Source organism: Hemicordylus capensis, chromosome 7, assembly GCF_027244095.1.
Source record: "Hemicordylus capensis ecotype Gifberg chromosome 7, rHemCap1.1.pri, whole genome shotgun sequence".
Lineage (NCBI taxonomy): Eukaryota > Metazoa > Chordata > Lepidosauria > Squamata > Cordylidae > Hemicordylus > Hemicordylus capensis.
Window position 1 is genome coordinate 4124008 of NC_069663.1, and position 11992 is coordinate 4135999.

The 11992-nt window shown below is 54.3% G+C and overlaps 1 protein-coding gene across 1 annotated transcript; it reads right to left on the bottom strand.

Moving 5' to 3' along the window:
- Positions 1–405: 405 nt before the first annotated feature.
- Positions 406–10336, bottom strand: LOC128332786 (uncharacterized). Its single transcript, XM_053267521.1, has 12 exons — positions 10093–10336; positions 9706–9769; positions 8563–8648; positions 8167–8239; positions 7122–7207; positions 6711–6789; positions 6223–6314; positions 5630–5699; positions 5160–5329; positions 4650–4767; positions 2577–2599; positions 406–442 (listed from the first exon to the last, which is right to left on the bottom strand). The coding sequence occupies exons 1-12, from the start codon at positions 10131–10133 to the stop codon at positions 406–408; spliced, it is 939 nt and encodes a 312-aa protein (XP_053123496.1). The 5' UTR covers positions 10134–10336.
- Positions 10337–11992: the final 1656 nt, after the last annotated feature.

Genomic DNA, 11992 nt, shown 5'->3' on the forward strand with positions numbered 1-11992 from the left:
AGAGCACAAGAGGAGGTCAAGGCCTTGTTCCTGCACAAATGGCATTTCATACTTGGCAGGACTTTTTAATCACTGGAATGGAATCACATGTCATATTTGGCTGTATTGGAGGCAGTCAGTGATGGTTTGTAAGCTTGCCAGGCCTTGCCAAGGCTGTGCTTTCCGGGCACTCGATTGGAAGGTGCAGCTTGCTCCCAGGATCCTGTGCTCAGCAAACCTCATTGGCGGCAAACCTCAAGTGGGCTCCTCTGGAGTGATCCAAGCCAATTGTCTGAGTGAGTGCTTCCAAGCAAGAGGCATTTGCATGGACCTGTAGCAGTGTAGCAGCGTCTCCCTCAGCCAAGAGGTGAGCTTGGGAGTCTGTGGGCACAAACGCTCCAAGGGAGACGAGAAGAAAAGAGGAACTCAGACACGATGGTATGGTTTTGAACAAAAGGGGCAACTTTATTAATATACTTAAATAGGTTACAAGTCGTCACTTAACTTTCTAACTAAAGGAAACAAAACAGGACAGAATGGAGTAGGCAAAAAAACTTTCCATCTTGGCCAATCTGTTGGAAAGCCAAAAATTCCTACTCGGCCCCCAACAGGGCGACCAGCAAAGCCCATTCTGTCCCTGGGAGGGAGGGGGAGGGAGGGAGGGAAGGGAGGAAGCCCAGGGTCACACGGAACAAGGGAATAGCAGGGCAAACAAAATTGGGGGGAGTCCCAGCCAGCCCCCACCCACCCCACCGCTCCTTGCAGGCATGTTCACTTGGTCTCCTCTTCTGGGGCGGATCGACTCCTCCAGCCTCCCAGCAGCAGCACATGCCTGCAAGAAGCACAAAGCAGCGTCAGTGGGGTTGCCCTGCTCCTCCTCCCTTTCCACTCCGGCAGCCCAGCAAGCGGGGATCGGGCAGTGGGGTGGGGGTTGATGGGGGGGGCAAGCCAGAGAATTCGGGCTCCCCACTGTGCAGCCACAGCATGGAGCAGGAGGGAGAGGAGGATTCTCTGGCCTGCCACCGGGCAGCTCCAGGGGGCGCTACTGGGGCTGCAGGGGGGCCCCAGAGTCTCCCAGGCTCCTCTGCTGCTGCACCGATTTGGGAGGAAGGAGGAGGGAGCGGAGGGGGGAGTGAGGCGTGGCTGCGGGAGTGGAGGGGGGGAGGAGCACACCCTTGGCAGGGGAGGGGGCGGATGCCTGGATGGGGCTTCCCCTGCCAGGGGAAGCCAGGCCTCTGGGGAAGGGGAGAAAGGTGGAAGGAGGAGGGAGCGCTCCTTGGCCAGCTGGTGGGAATGGAGGGAGGCGGTGACCTTACCCTCCTGCTGGGGCCACACAGCCTCCCCAGACCCAAGGGAAGCCCAAGAATGGTTCCAAAGGGCCACTTGGGGGCAGGGTGGTCCTGTAGCCTCCTCCCACAGCCTGCCAGCAGAAGCAAGGGGAGGGGCTTCTGCACCCCAGAGGCGGGGCTTCCTTGGGCCAGGGGAGTGGAGCCTGCTACCCCCTCACTCCTCAGACAGAACTGCACTTCCCTGCTGGATGTCTTCTTGTGGACAGATCATGTGTCCACGCGGTTGGAGGAGGTCTTCTGGGAGGCCCCTGCGCTGCACGGTCTTTCCTGAACCTCCCTTCAGCTGCTGATCTTCAAGGGGAGAGCACGGGGCTGTTGTTCCTGGAAAGAGAGGAGGACATTGGTTCAGAGATGGGGGGTCTTCTCACACTCTCCCCCATGACACCACCAAGCACCAGGGACTCCTGGCAGAATATTTGTGTCCTCATTTCCCAGAGGGAAGAGAGATCTTTCCTCTTTCCCTTTGGCTACTGGTACAACCAGACACAAGGGCCGAAGATGGCATTCCAACACGAGGGAGGGTTGCCCAGATTCCTGCCCACCCTTCCTGCAGCCCAGGCCCCCTCCCTAACCATTGGGGCCCCTTCAAGTGAAGCCCTGTATTGGTCTACTCACCAGTCGGTCAGGTGGAGAGATCACCGTACTCTGGCGGGTGTCTCTTCTTCTTACAGCCCGCCCACAAGCGCCGAACGGCAGCCCGCAGCCCGTGCCGGGAGTGGAGGAAAAAGGCCTTCTTCACGATCTTCTCTGTCTTGCAGGCAACTCTCCCGACCTCGGGGTCATGGTCGCCAAGCAAGCTCTCCAGCGCTGGAGGGATGAAGGAGAAGGTTCAGAAATGGCATGAAGAGATCACCCCACCCTTGGCCAAGCCCCACCATTTCCACACCAAGAGGGCGCAAGTCCTGACTCTTTCTCCCCTGCACTCTGGGAAAGCCTACTGCTGAGCATCCCTGAGGATGCAAGCGGGACCTTCCATTTGAGGGGACAGGTGGCCCATTCCAGCTCTGTGGTCCCTAAATCTAGGCCTCTCCCCTCACAGAAACTTCCCCTTCCCACCCAGAAACCGGCACTTACCAGCATGGAAGGTCTCTATGTTCCCTTCAGTGAGGATGCTGCCCTTTTTGTGGACCAGGTGACCTAAAAAACAAGGGTGGAAGGAAATGGGACCACAGTTCAGGACACTGTGCATGGACAACCCGATCATTCAGGAGAGGAAGTCCTCCCCTCTCTGCTCCGTCTGGGACTGACAATTTGAGCCATTCCTCCAGGGACTCTTATGTCACCTTGGGTGGAAATTAAGCCAAGAGACCTCGCTAACACGCACTGGGCCAGTCCTCCTGGGGAGGGAACAGCTCCTGCCCCTCCACACCCTTCTGGCAGTGCCTTCCAAGAGAATGAACCTTTGCCCACCAAGACGACCCACTAAGGGAGACCCAAAAGTCTTGTTTCGCTTACCGATCAGCAGGGCAGCCGTTCTCCTCACTGAAGGCTGCTCGCTGCGGAAGAAGCCCAGGATCTTGGTGGCCTCCATCTCCACGGCGTCTTCTGTGCCGAGCTGCCGAATCTGGGATCAAGAGCAAAGACAAATCCCGAGTGAGCAAAGCATCGCCCAAAGGTCCTTGAGCCATTTGAGCCGAGGGACGGACAGGGAGGGGCTGCCCTTACCAGACGCTTGGCGATCTTGTGGAGCAGCTCCTGCAGGCTGTAAGAGTCCCGCGCCAGCAGCTTGCCCTCCAGGTGCCATAGGAGGGCTTCCGCCAGGAGGCTCAGATTGTCCTTCGCAGCCTGCCAAAAGAAAGACCGGAATGGGAGTGAAAAATCCTCCCAAGGGATTCCAAGAAACCTCTTAGGGGGCTTCAAGGAGTAGGGCCTGGATAGGCCAAACCACAGCGGGACAGCTCGTGAATTCACCATCCCGTGAGGCTAACTCTGGGGTCTGCCACTGGGCAGCTGGACTTGGGGAAGCCTAAACCCCTTCGTAGGGGTGGCAGGAAGAAGTGGGCTCTCACCTGTACTACCTCCAGGTCCTCATCCTCCACATGCATCAGCACCGCGATGAGGGTCGTGATGTTCTCCTCTGTACCCTCATGATGATGGTGGCAGTGCTGCAGGAGATCCAGGTGGGTCCTCATGGCTGCCCTTCGGATCTTAGCCTCCTCCTACAAAGAAGAACAGGGCTTGTTATTAGGGAGGAATTCCTCACCTTCATCACCATGCAGAAGAGCTTGCATGGGTCTCTAGGGGGTGTCTGGTTTCCCTTCTCCAACCCGTTCGGAACCTGCAGGTTGGCCGGCCCTCATAGAGCCAGGCGGAGGGCTGGCATGTAAGTACTCACGTGGTGGAAGAGAGGGCGGCACAGGGCAGCCAGGGCAGCATTCACCGTGGCCTGGTGTTCTGATGGACAGTGCCTCAGCCGCTCCATGAAGGCCAGGACCCCCAAAGTGGCTTCCAGACTGGAGGTCCTGAGCCCTCCCAGGATCCCAGCACTAAAATCCTGGGGTTTCTTCGCCTAGGGAGGGAAAAGGTGGATCCTTGAGAACACATGCTAGTCTACCCCCTGCTAAATGGACCACATAGCTGTCCATGTTTGATGCCGCTTGGCTTCCATCCAAGAGGGGTGAGAAGGCGGCATTGGAGCACGTGGGGAATCAGGGCTCCCACTGAGAGATGCATTCCCTTAAGGATTTCTCCTTCATCCTGTGGCAAGGGTTCCACAGGCTGAATCCTCCCAACTGGAAAAATCTTCCTGTCACACCTGGGGATGCCTAGGAGCACCAGCCTCAGGAAGGGCTCCCCAAAGAGAGGAGTCTCCATGTCTAGGGATGCTCCATGCCCAGGGATGTCACTCACTGCCTTCAGCTTTCCATAAATGTGGAGAAGACCCCTTTCGCTCAGGTAGCGGATGTTCTGGCTGGGGTGGACTAGCCACGCTACCAGGAGCATCCAGGTCTTCTCTAAGGCAGCAAAGTCTTGGTCTTTCAGGAGCAGCTACAAGAGGGAAAGGAGCAGAAGACCCATCAGCCCCTGGGGCCAAACCCTCCTCTCAGGGAAGCCCACCTGAGGAAAATGCTTCTCACCTCCACAAAGAAGGCCACCTCTGCGAGGGAATGCTCTTCTGGATCTTTATCGAGGCTGAAGAGGGAAGCCAGGTATGCCTTCAGCCTGGCCACTGTGGAGGATGGTGTCTGGAGGAGAGCCCTGCAACACACAAAGGCCCCTGCTGAGTCCTGGGCGGGAGGCCCAGAAAGAGCAGACCTGACCCAAACCACCCCAGCCCCCAGGCCTCCTGAGGAATCTCCTATTCACTCCTACTTACCTCACCAAGAGGGCCACACCCTGGAGGCAGCTCTGCGGAGAGCACAGGGATTCCCAGCAGGTCTTCTCTGGGGTCACCTGTGCCACCCTCTCCAGCAGGGTTCGGACAATCTGCGCGGTCTCCCTGCAGAGAAGAGAAGGTTGCTGTCACACCATGTCAAGGGTGGAGGCAGTGGACAAGGGAGGGACTCCTTGCGGGGTGGCGTAGTATCAAGGGTGGAGGGACTGAGTTGGACCAGGGAGGGAGACCACAGAGGTGAAGTGACTTTATCCACAGCTGGCTTTTTAACACTGCAGATGCATTTTAAGGCTCTCTGCAGAGCCAAGAGGGCTGCAAATTCTGGGCTCTCCTCTGTGTAGCTGAGGGAGGGGACCTCCGTGCCAGAGTCACCCCAACAGGCCAGAAATGCTGCTCACCCATCAGAGTGGGACATGGGAGAAATGACCCTAGCCTGTCCTCCCAGAGTGCTGGAAGGAAGACTTGCTGGCCCCGCTTTCCCCACCGCCATGACTTACTCAGGAGGCAGGTCATGGCTGTCTCGGTTCCCGACTCCCTCAGTGGTGTTCTGCAGGCCGGTGAGGATCTTGTTGACCAGGCCCACCAGGAGTTCGGGGAACCTTTCCTCCACCTCACTGGCATACTCCACGCTCCGGATGACGTCCCCAATCTTCTTTGTTGCTCTCCCCTGCGAAGAAGAGGAGGGTCAGGCCTCAGCACACAGTCCGAGGGACGGTTATGGGTCAGGAGAATCCCCAGGGCCAGGCCAGTGCCATGGGTGTCTGCACCCACATCTGGGCCTGAAGGGTGCTGCCTCTGGCTCAGGGTGCATGAGGTCAACTGCAAGGGAAAGACATCCACAAGGGGAAAAGGGAAGTCCCCACCTCCCGTGTGAACAGTGACTGCCATCCAAGCCGCCATCCTGTGTAGTGCAGGAAAGGAGGGGCAGAGGGATGGAGCCAAGTCACCCTTGGTTTGCGCCCCTTACCTCTCCCAGATGGACCGAGGAGAACCAATCTGGGGCCAGCTGTCCTCTTCTTTCCTCTTCGCCGATGTTCCTGAGAGAGGAGAGGAGAGAGAAAAGCTTCTCAAAGAACTGTCCTGTTGGAGATGGCAGCCAGCTGAAGAAGAACACGGGCACCCAAAGAGATGCTAAGCAAAGATCTCGCCTCCTTTGGGAGGTGGCTGGCAGGGGAACTTCATCAGGCCAGAGATCTCCCAAGTCCAGCCTTTCATTCCCCACTGAGAAGCCCTGGGAAGTGTTCAAAGGGGGCATCGAGACAGGAGCCCTCCCCTGCTCCTTCTCCACAACACCCGCTCATGCCAACAGCATGGGGGTCTCAGAGCTCCCTCTGCTAACAGCCAGAAATAGACTTGCTGGTGTCTCTCTTGCACCGGCTGCCAATAGGCCTTCTTGGGTGAACTCCCCCTCCAGATTTCTCAGGGAGCAGGTAGGAGGAAACATCCCTCTATGGGGCTCAGACATGGGGGATCTGCCCCTGTCCCCTGCAGCCTTCTGCTGACTACGCTAAAATCCCCCCAGCTCCCTACTGGCTCCTCAGCTGAGACGAGGGTACCTACCTGGCCGAACTGGGTGTCAGCGGAGAGTCCCACACCTCGTCCTCGATGCTGCTGATGTCATGCATCGTGTCATCCTCATCCATCGAGGAGCACTGGGGAGGAGAGAGAAGAGAAACGGGAGTGTTCTGGGGCTTGCATTGACCTTGCGAGGCTTCTGAGAGGAACCAAGCCCAAGGGACGGTTTGGAAGACATCCGGCTCTAAAATAAGACCTGCCTCTTGGTAGAAAAGGCATTTGGCATCTCAGCCCAGAAGAGCCTTTCACCACATTTTTGCTCCCTTTCCAATGCCTCAGCTGCATTTCCTCCCATCCCACCAATCACAATCCCTCCCATCCTGCAGCATCTAGAACTAGAACCATTCCATGTTCTGTCTCCTGCTGGGGAACAGGGCACTCACACACACACACACACACACACACACACACACACACACAACCTAGAGCCCGTTCACATGAAAAAATGGATGATGAAATGGATCATTTCTCACCTCCGCGGAGGACGAGTCTTCCACCGTGTAGGTGTTCTTCATCATCTTCTTGATGAGCCACTTCTTTGGCTTCGGGACTCTGAGAGGAGAAAGGAGAGACATGGCATAAGAACAGCAATGCATGCCCCGTGGATCAAGTGAAAGACACGTGTAGCCCAGAACCCAACAGTGGACAGCCAGATGCCTATTTAGTTGTTTGTGAACCACTTGAGATCTGGTTACATGTGGCATTAAAGTGTGTTTATTCAGAGAGAAAGAGAGAGATCTCGAGATTCGGAGGTTCCTTGGCTGTCATGGGTTATAATCTTCAACTGGATTCTCCTCCATGAACATGTCTAATCAACCAAGGCTCCCGGGGAAGGTGATCCGCCTCTATGATCCCTGGAGCGGCCCTTCAGCTGAGAAAGGTACCTGGGGGAACTGGTGGCATAGTCCTCTTCCGACCCCTCTTCCTCCACGCTGGCATGTGGAGTCTCGGCCCCCGGGAAGGAAGAACTCTGTGAAGGAGAGAAGGGGGAGAAATGGTTGCTCTGGCCCTCTCATTGAGCTTCCTAGGCTTCAGCAGGGGAAAGGCCAGCCTGGCACCTTCCAGCGGTCATCACCGGGTGAGCTGAACGCAGGAAGTGGGCCGGAAGGGGATCGTCCCGTTCTGGACACAACTCTTCCCGCTTTCCTGATTTTCAGCTTTCTTAAAAACCACTTTGGAGCCCAGGCATGCTGGCTGGAGGCGGGCGGGAGAGATGGCAAAAGAGCTCCTCTCTCGTGCCCGCCTTCCTCGCAATGAGGTCGGTTGGGCTGATTTCAGGCCTTCGCGCACTCATGCAAATGGCAGAGGGGAAAGGCATCAACTCCCCCCACCCCAAGACATGCTGCGCTCCCTCACTGAGCTGGGGCCCTGATGGCTCTGGTGACTGGAAAAGACCACTTCCAGTCCACTTCATGCTTTCAGTCGGCTCCTTAGTGAGGACACTAAAGGCACGTGCAAAAACATGCCAAAACTGGGTCTCCTTTCCTCTTTCTTTCCCATTTCTTTCCCCTTTTTCATTTAGTTCATTTCTCATTGGTTTGGTTTAGTTTGCTTATTGTTTTGTATTTTTATTCATTCTTCATTTATTTGTCACTGTTTTTCAATGGTTGCCATTAAAGCAACAGGATGCTCCACCTTTAACTGTGAGATCTCCACCAGAAGTCAAGGCCATAGCCACCATCTCCTTGCGGCCATCTTCTTTAATCCTATCACCCCCACCGTGCCACCATTGTGATGCAGTCTTGTTTAGGGCATGGCTGTCCCTTTACCATAGCTTTAAGCAAACAACTGTCAGAAGATGGCCGCCCACCCGGCAGCATCAAAACTGGGGCCATTCCACATGCTCTCTACTCCTGGGCAACACGGGGGACCCACACGCCCAACCCACAGTTCTTCCGAGGGAGGGACTGGATGTTGAGGCTTCCTGACCTCTCCAAGGGATGGCTCTTGGTCAGCGGCGGTGTTTTGCAGCCTCCTCAACACGGTGCTTGGCCTCTGGACGCTAAGAAAAGAAAGAAAGAAGACACATGAGATCAGAACACGAGTGCTTAGAAAGAGCTCTGCTTGATGAGATGAATGAGGCATGCAGCCCAACACCCTGTTTCCAGGAGTGGACAGCCAGATGCCTGCAGGAAGCCCATGGGCTGGGCATGGAGACACCTGCCTCCATGGAAACAACCCTCCATGCTGCTCGGAGCTTCTGTCCACCCTTGGCTTCTTGCTAAACTAACCACCTCCACCCCCCAAAAAATTGCATGGGCTCCTAAGGAAGGTCCTCTACTTCCATGAGCGATGGAGCTGCCCCTCCAGGTGAGAAAAGAGTACCTCAGGGAACTGACAAAGCTCTCCACGTCCAGCTCCTGATCCCTAGTGTTGTCTTCTGGGATCTTGGCCTCTTGGATGTCAGGACTCTGCATATGAGACAAAGGTTTCCAATGAGTGTACTCACTCTGATCTTCCTAGGGCCTAGGATTCGTAGGGAGTTTTCCCCCTGACATTTTCTTTGAGTTCATTTTTATTTCTTTAAATTATTTTGATTTTTTTTTAAGACAAAAAAACCTTATTAAAAAGAAACCATGTGTTCTAATTCTAACTGTGGTGGGAGTGCCAGGGAACAGCCACCACATGCTTGTGGCCATTTGGTTTCATCCTATGTCCAACCATGAACCTCCATTGTGATATGATCTACTGTGGTCAGCAAACTGGCCACCATCCTTCAAAAGGGCCATCAGAATCAGCTGGCTGCACTCTGGAGCTCTAGTCCAAAGACAGCATGACAGGTAGGTCTGTGAAATCTCTTTCTTTCCCTCCCCAAAACCAGCCATTAACAGAAACATCACTGCATGGGAGCTCCAGAATGGAATGCGAACTGCTTGTTGTCATTTCTTGTCATTTCTTCTGCATTCCTTTCATGGGGAATGGAAACCAAGAGGAACGGGACCCACTGGCATCAATAGTTTGGCCCAGAGAGTCTTCTTGATCCCACCCCTTCATGTCCTCTTCTCTCCTCTCCCCAAGAAACAGGGTTAGCTCAGCCTTTCCAAAGGGAGAGACAAGGTGGGCCCCTGAGTCCGGAGTGAGGGCCATCCCTCCTGCTGTGGGCTGTTTTTACCTGAGGGGACCAGGATTGTCTCTCCAGAAATGCCTCTTCAGTCAAGAGACCTGGAGGATCTCTGCCAGGAAGACCCTCTCCTCTCCTGACCCGTCTCAGGGTCTTGGGAGCCGTTTGATGCCTCCAATCCAAAGCACACCAACCCAGAAAGGTGGCCATTGGAAGGAGAGGCAGAGGGTTGCAGAATCCTTCCCTAGCCACGACGTTCCCACTGTAATCCTCTGGCCAACATGCAGCAGCTGGATTTCCTCCCCTTTCAGGATCTGACCCCGCTCTGTCTCCTGACGGTGGAGATGCAATCTCCCCTCAACCCTCCACCAGCCCATCCACAAAAGCGACTGGAATCGTTTCCTGACCTCACAAGACCATTCGGTGTCCATGGTCTGGAGAAACCATCCATCCTCCTCAACCGTGAAGACACTGCAGGAAGAAATACAATGGCCTGAGTACCTCGGAAGAGCCTTGCTGGATCCGACCAAAGATGCATCTGGCCCAGCACTCTGCTTCCAATAGGGGACAGCCATCCGGCAGGCCTCCAGGAAGCTATCCTCTGTGCCCTTCAAGCTAGCGGACATCACCACCACATCTTGGAAGAGTGAATGCTTCTACGCAGGGGCGTAACTACCATGAGGCCGGGGGAGGCCGTCGCCTCGGGGCCCCACTGCCTTGAGGGGCCCCCCAGAGACACCTCCCATGACTCCCCATTGCCCCCTGCCCAGCCCCAAGACCCTTCAGCCACTTGCCCTGTTTGCCCTCCCTCCTGCTGGTCCTCCTGGTCGGCCATCCAAGCAGCAGGCAAGCTGCTTTTCTCCCGGGCGCCTCTCAGCTGATCGGCGGCTGGGCGGGGCTTCCAGGGAGGCCTCCGTGTAGGCCTCCGTGAAGCCTGAATTCGAGTAGGCTGGCCAGCCCCAGGAAGAAGGCTGGCAGTCCGAGTGGCCACTCCAGTTCTCTGCAGCAGACCCTCTTCTTCCCAGGCCAGACAGCTCAGCCGTGGCCAGGTAGAATGTGGATTCCTTTTGGTGGTCACACCCCGCCCCCCGCCCCCTATATCCAGGTAGGGATCTGCTTGCCATAGGGCTTGGATGGGGGGTGGGGAGACCGAGAAGTCTCTGAATATTTCATTGAAGACTGATTGGAAAATTGGCTGGCTTAAAAAAACCTCTAAAAAGTCCTATAAGTGGCTTGTTTCATGGCAGGAAATTACAAAAACTTCTGGAACAAATTTATTCATTCATTCATTCATTCATTCATCAATACACTTCTGTTCAAGTTGTTTTGCAACCCAGGTCTGAGTGAGAACAGACATGAGTGAGAACTGTGACGCATGTGTTGTGCTTTTATATTTTTCCCCCTTAGGGTCAATCTGGCCCACATGTGAATGCAGCACCTCCATTCCAGAGGAGATGTGTGTTAAAGGGCTTTCAAAGCCTCTTGTGAAAAACCTCCTGGAATCAAACTGGACTGAATTTGTTCAGAATTCTGAGAAAACAAACATAGGCTCACCCTGCATGGTTGAAAGTCTCCTTTGCTAATCTGCAGCAAGGGGCCCATCTTAATAATTAGTGTTTCTAGTGTGTTCTAGGCATTAAAAGTAGCACAAAGATATAGTATTCAATGTATATCACTATATATTGTGAAGTGTGTGTGTATTCAGTGAAATGTATTTCTTGGCAGCATACATATTTTGAAATATCAGACTTAAATCCTTGCAAGCCGGGGGTGTGTGGAAGCCCTGGACTTGGGGGGGGGGGCATTTTAAAATCTCTTCTCAGGGCCCACTCCAACCTTGCTACGCCCCTGAGCGCATTTGGGTCCGTTCTTAGAGCTCTACTTCGAAAACGGAGCACAATGCAGAGAGCTTCATGATTGAAAAGGGAGCTGCATCTGCTGTCCACAGAGCCACCACCGGGTATTACTTGCTGGCAGACTGGAAGTCGCTTAGATGAACTTCAAGCTCAAATCCTTGGTTTTGTAAATACACCACATGAAAAAGGAATTTTTGACTTGGAAATAGTTGTGCCTGAAAGGTATCCATTTGAGCCTCCAAAGATGCACTTCCTGACTCCATTTAAAAAAGGTTTTACTCCCATATAATTCTTCTCTTCTCATTTGCTCAATTTTGTACATCTGTTTTTTGTATGTTTTGAATGAGGACAGAAATGTGAGAATAAAAGCCCCCTGCTTACGGGGCAAAGAGGCACCTTTTTCTCTTTGTAAACCGCCCCGAGGCATTTTTGGAAGGGCGGAATAGAAATTGAATTATTATTATTATTATTATTATTATTAAAAAATTTCTCGGCGGGGGGGCCCATTTAAGAATCTTGTCTCAGGGCCCACTCCAACCTAGTTACGCCCCTGCTTCTACACAATGTATGAAGACGTCGTTTTTGACTGTCTACCCTGCAACTCTTGCCAGTCAGCGGCACTGGATCCATCTCAGATCCAGGCTGGCAGGGGGACAGAAAACCTTCCCTACACAAAAGTTCAAGAAGAAACTCTACCTCCTCGGGGAACTGATGGCATGTGCGTCTTCCAGGATCTCGTTCCCAGTGTTGACCGTCTGAATCCTGGAGCTGTCCGAGAATGACTTCTGTGGATGAGAATGGAGAGAGGAATGGGTGCTCTGGGGCCCACTTGACCTTT

Excerpts from the sequence above, each read along its gene's own strand:
- LOC128332786 (XM_053267521.1), bottom strand. The coding sequence starts at position 10,133 with ATGGCCGACCAGGAGGACCAGCAGGAGGGAGGGCAAACAGG. Across the intron at positions 5,700-6,222 it reads CTGACACCCAGTTCGGCCAG|GAACATCGGCGAAGAGGAAA; the intron begins GTAGGTACCCTC and ends CTCCTCTCTCAG. Across the intron at positions 5,330-5,629 it reads CCTCGGTCCATCTGGGAGAG|GGGAGAGCAACAAAGAAGAT; the intron begins GTAAGGGGCGCA and ends TCTTCTTCGCAG.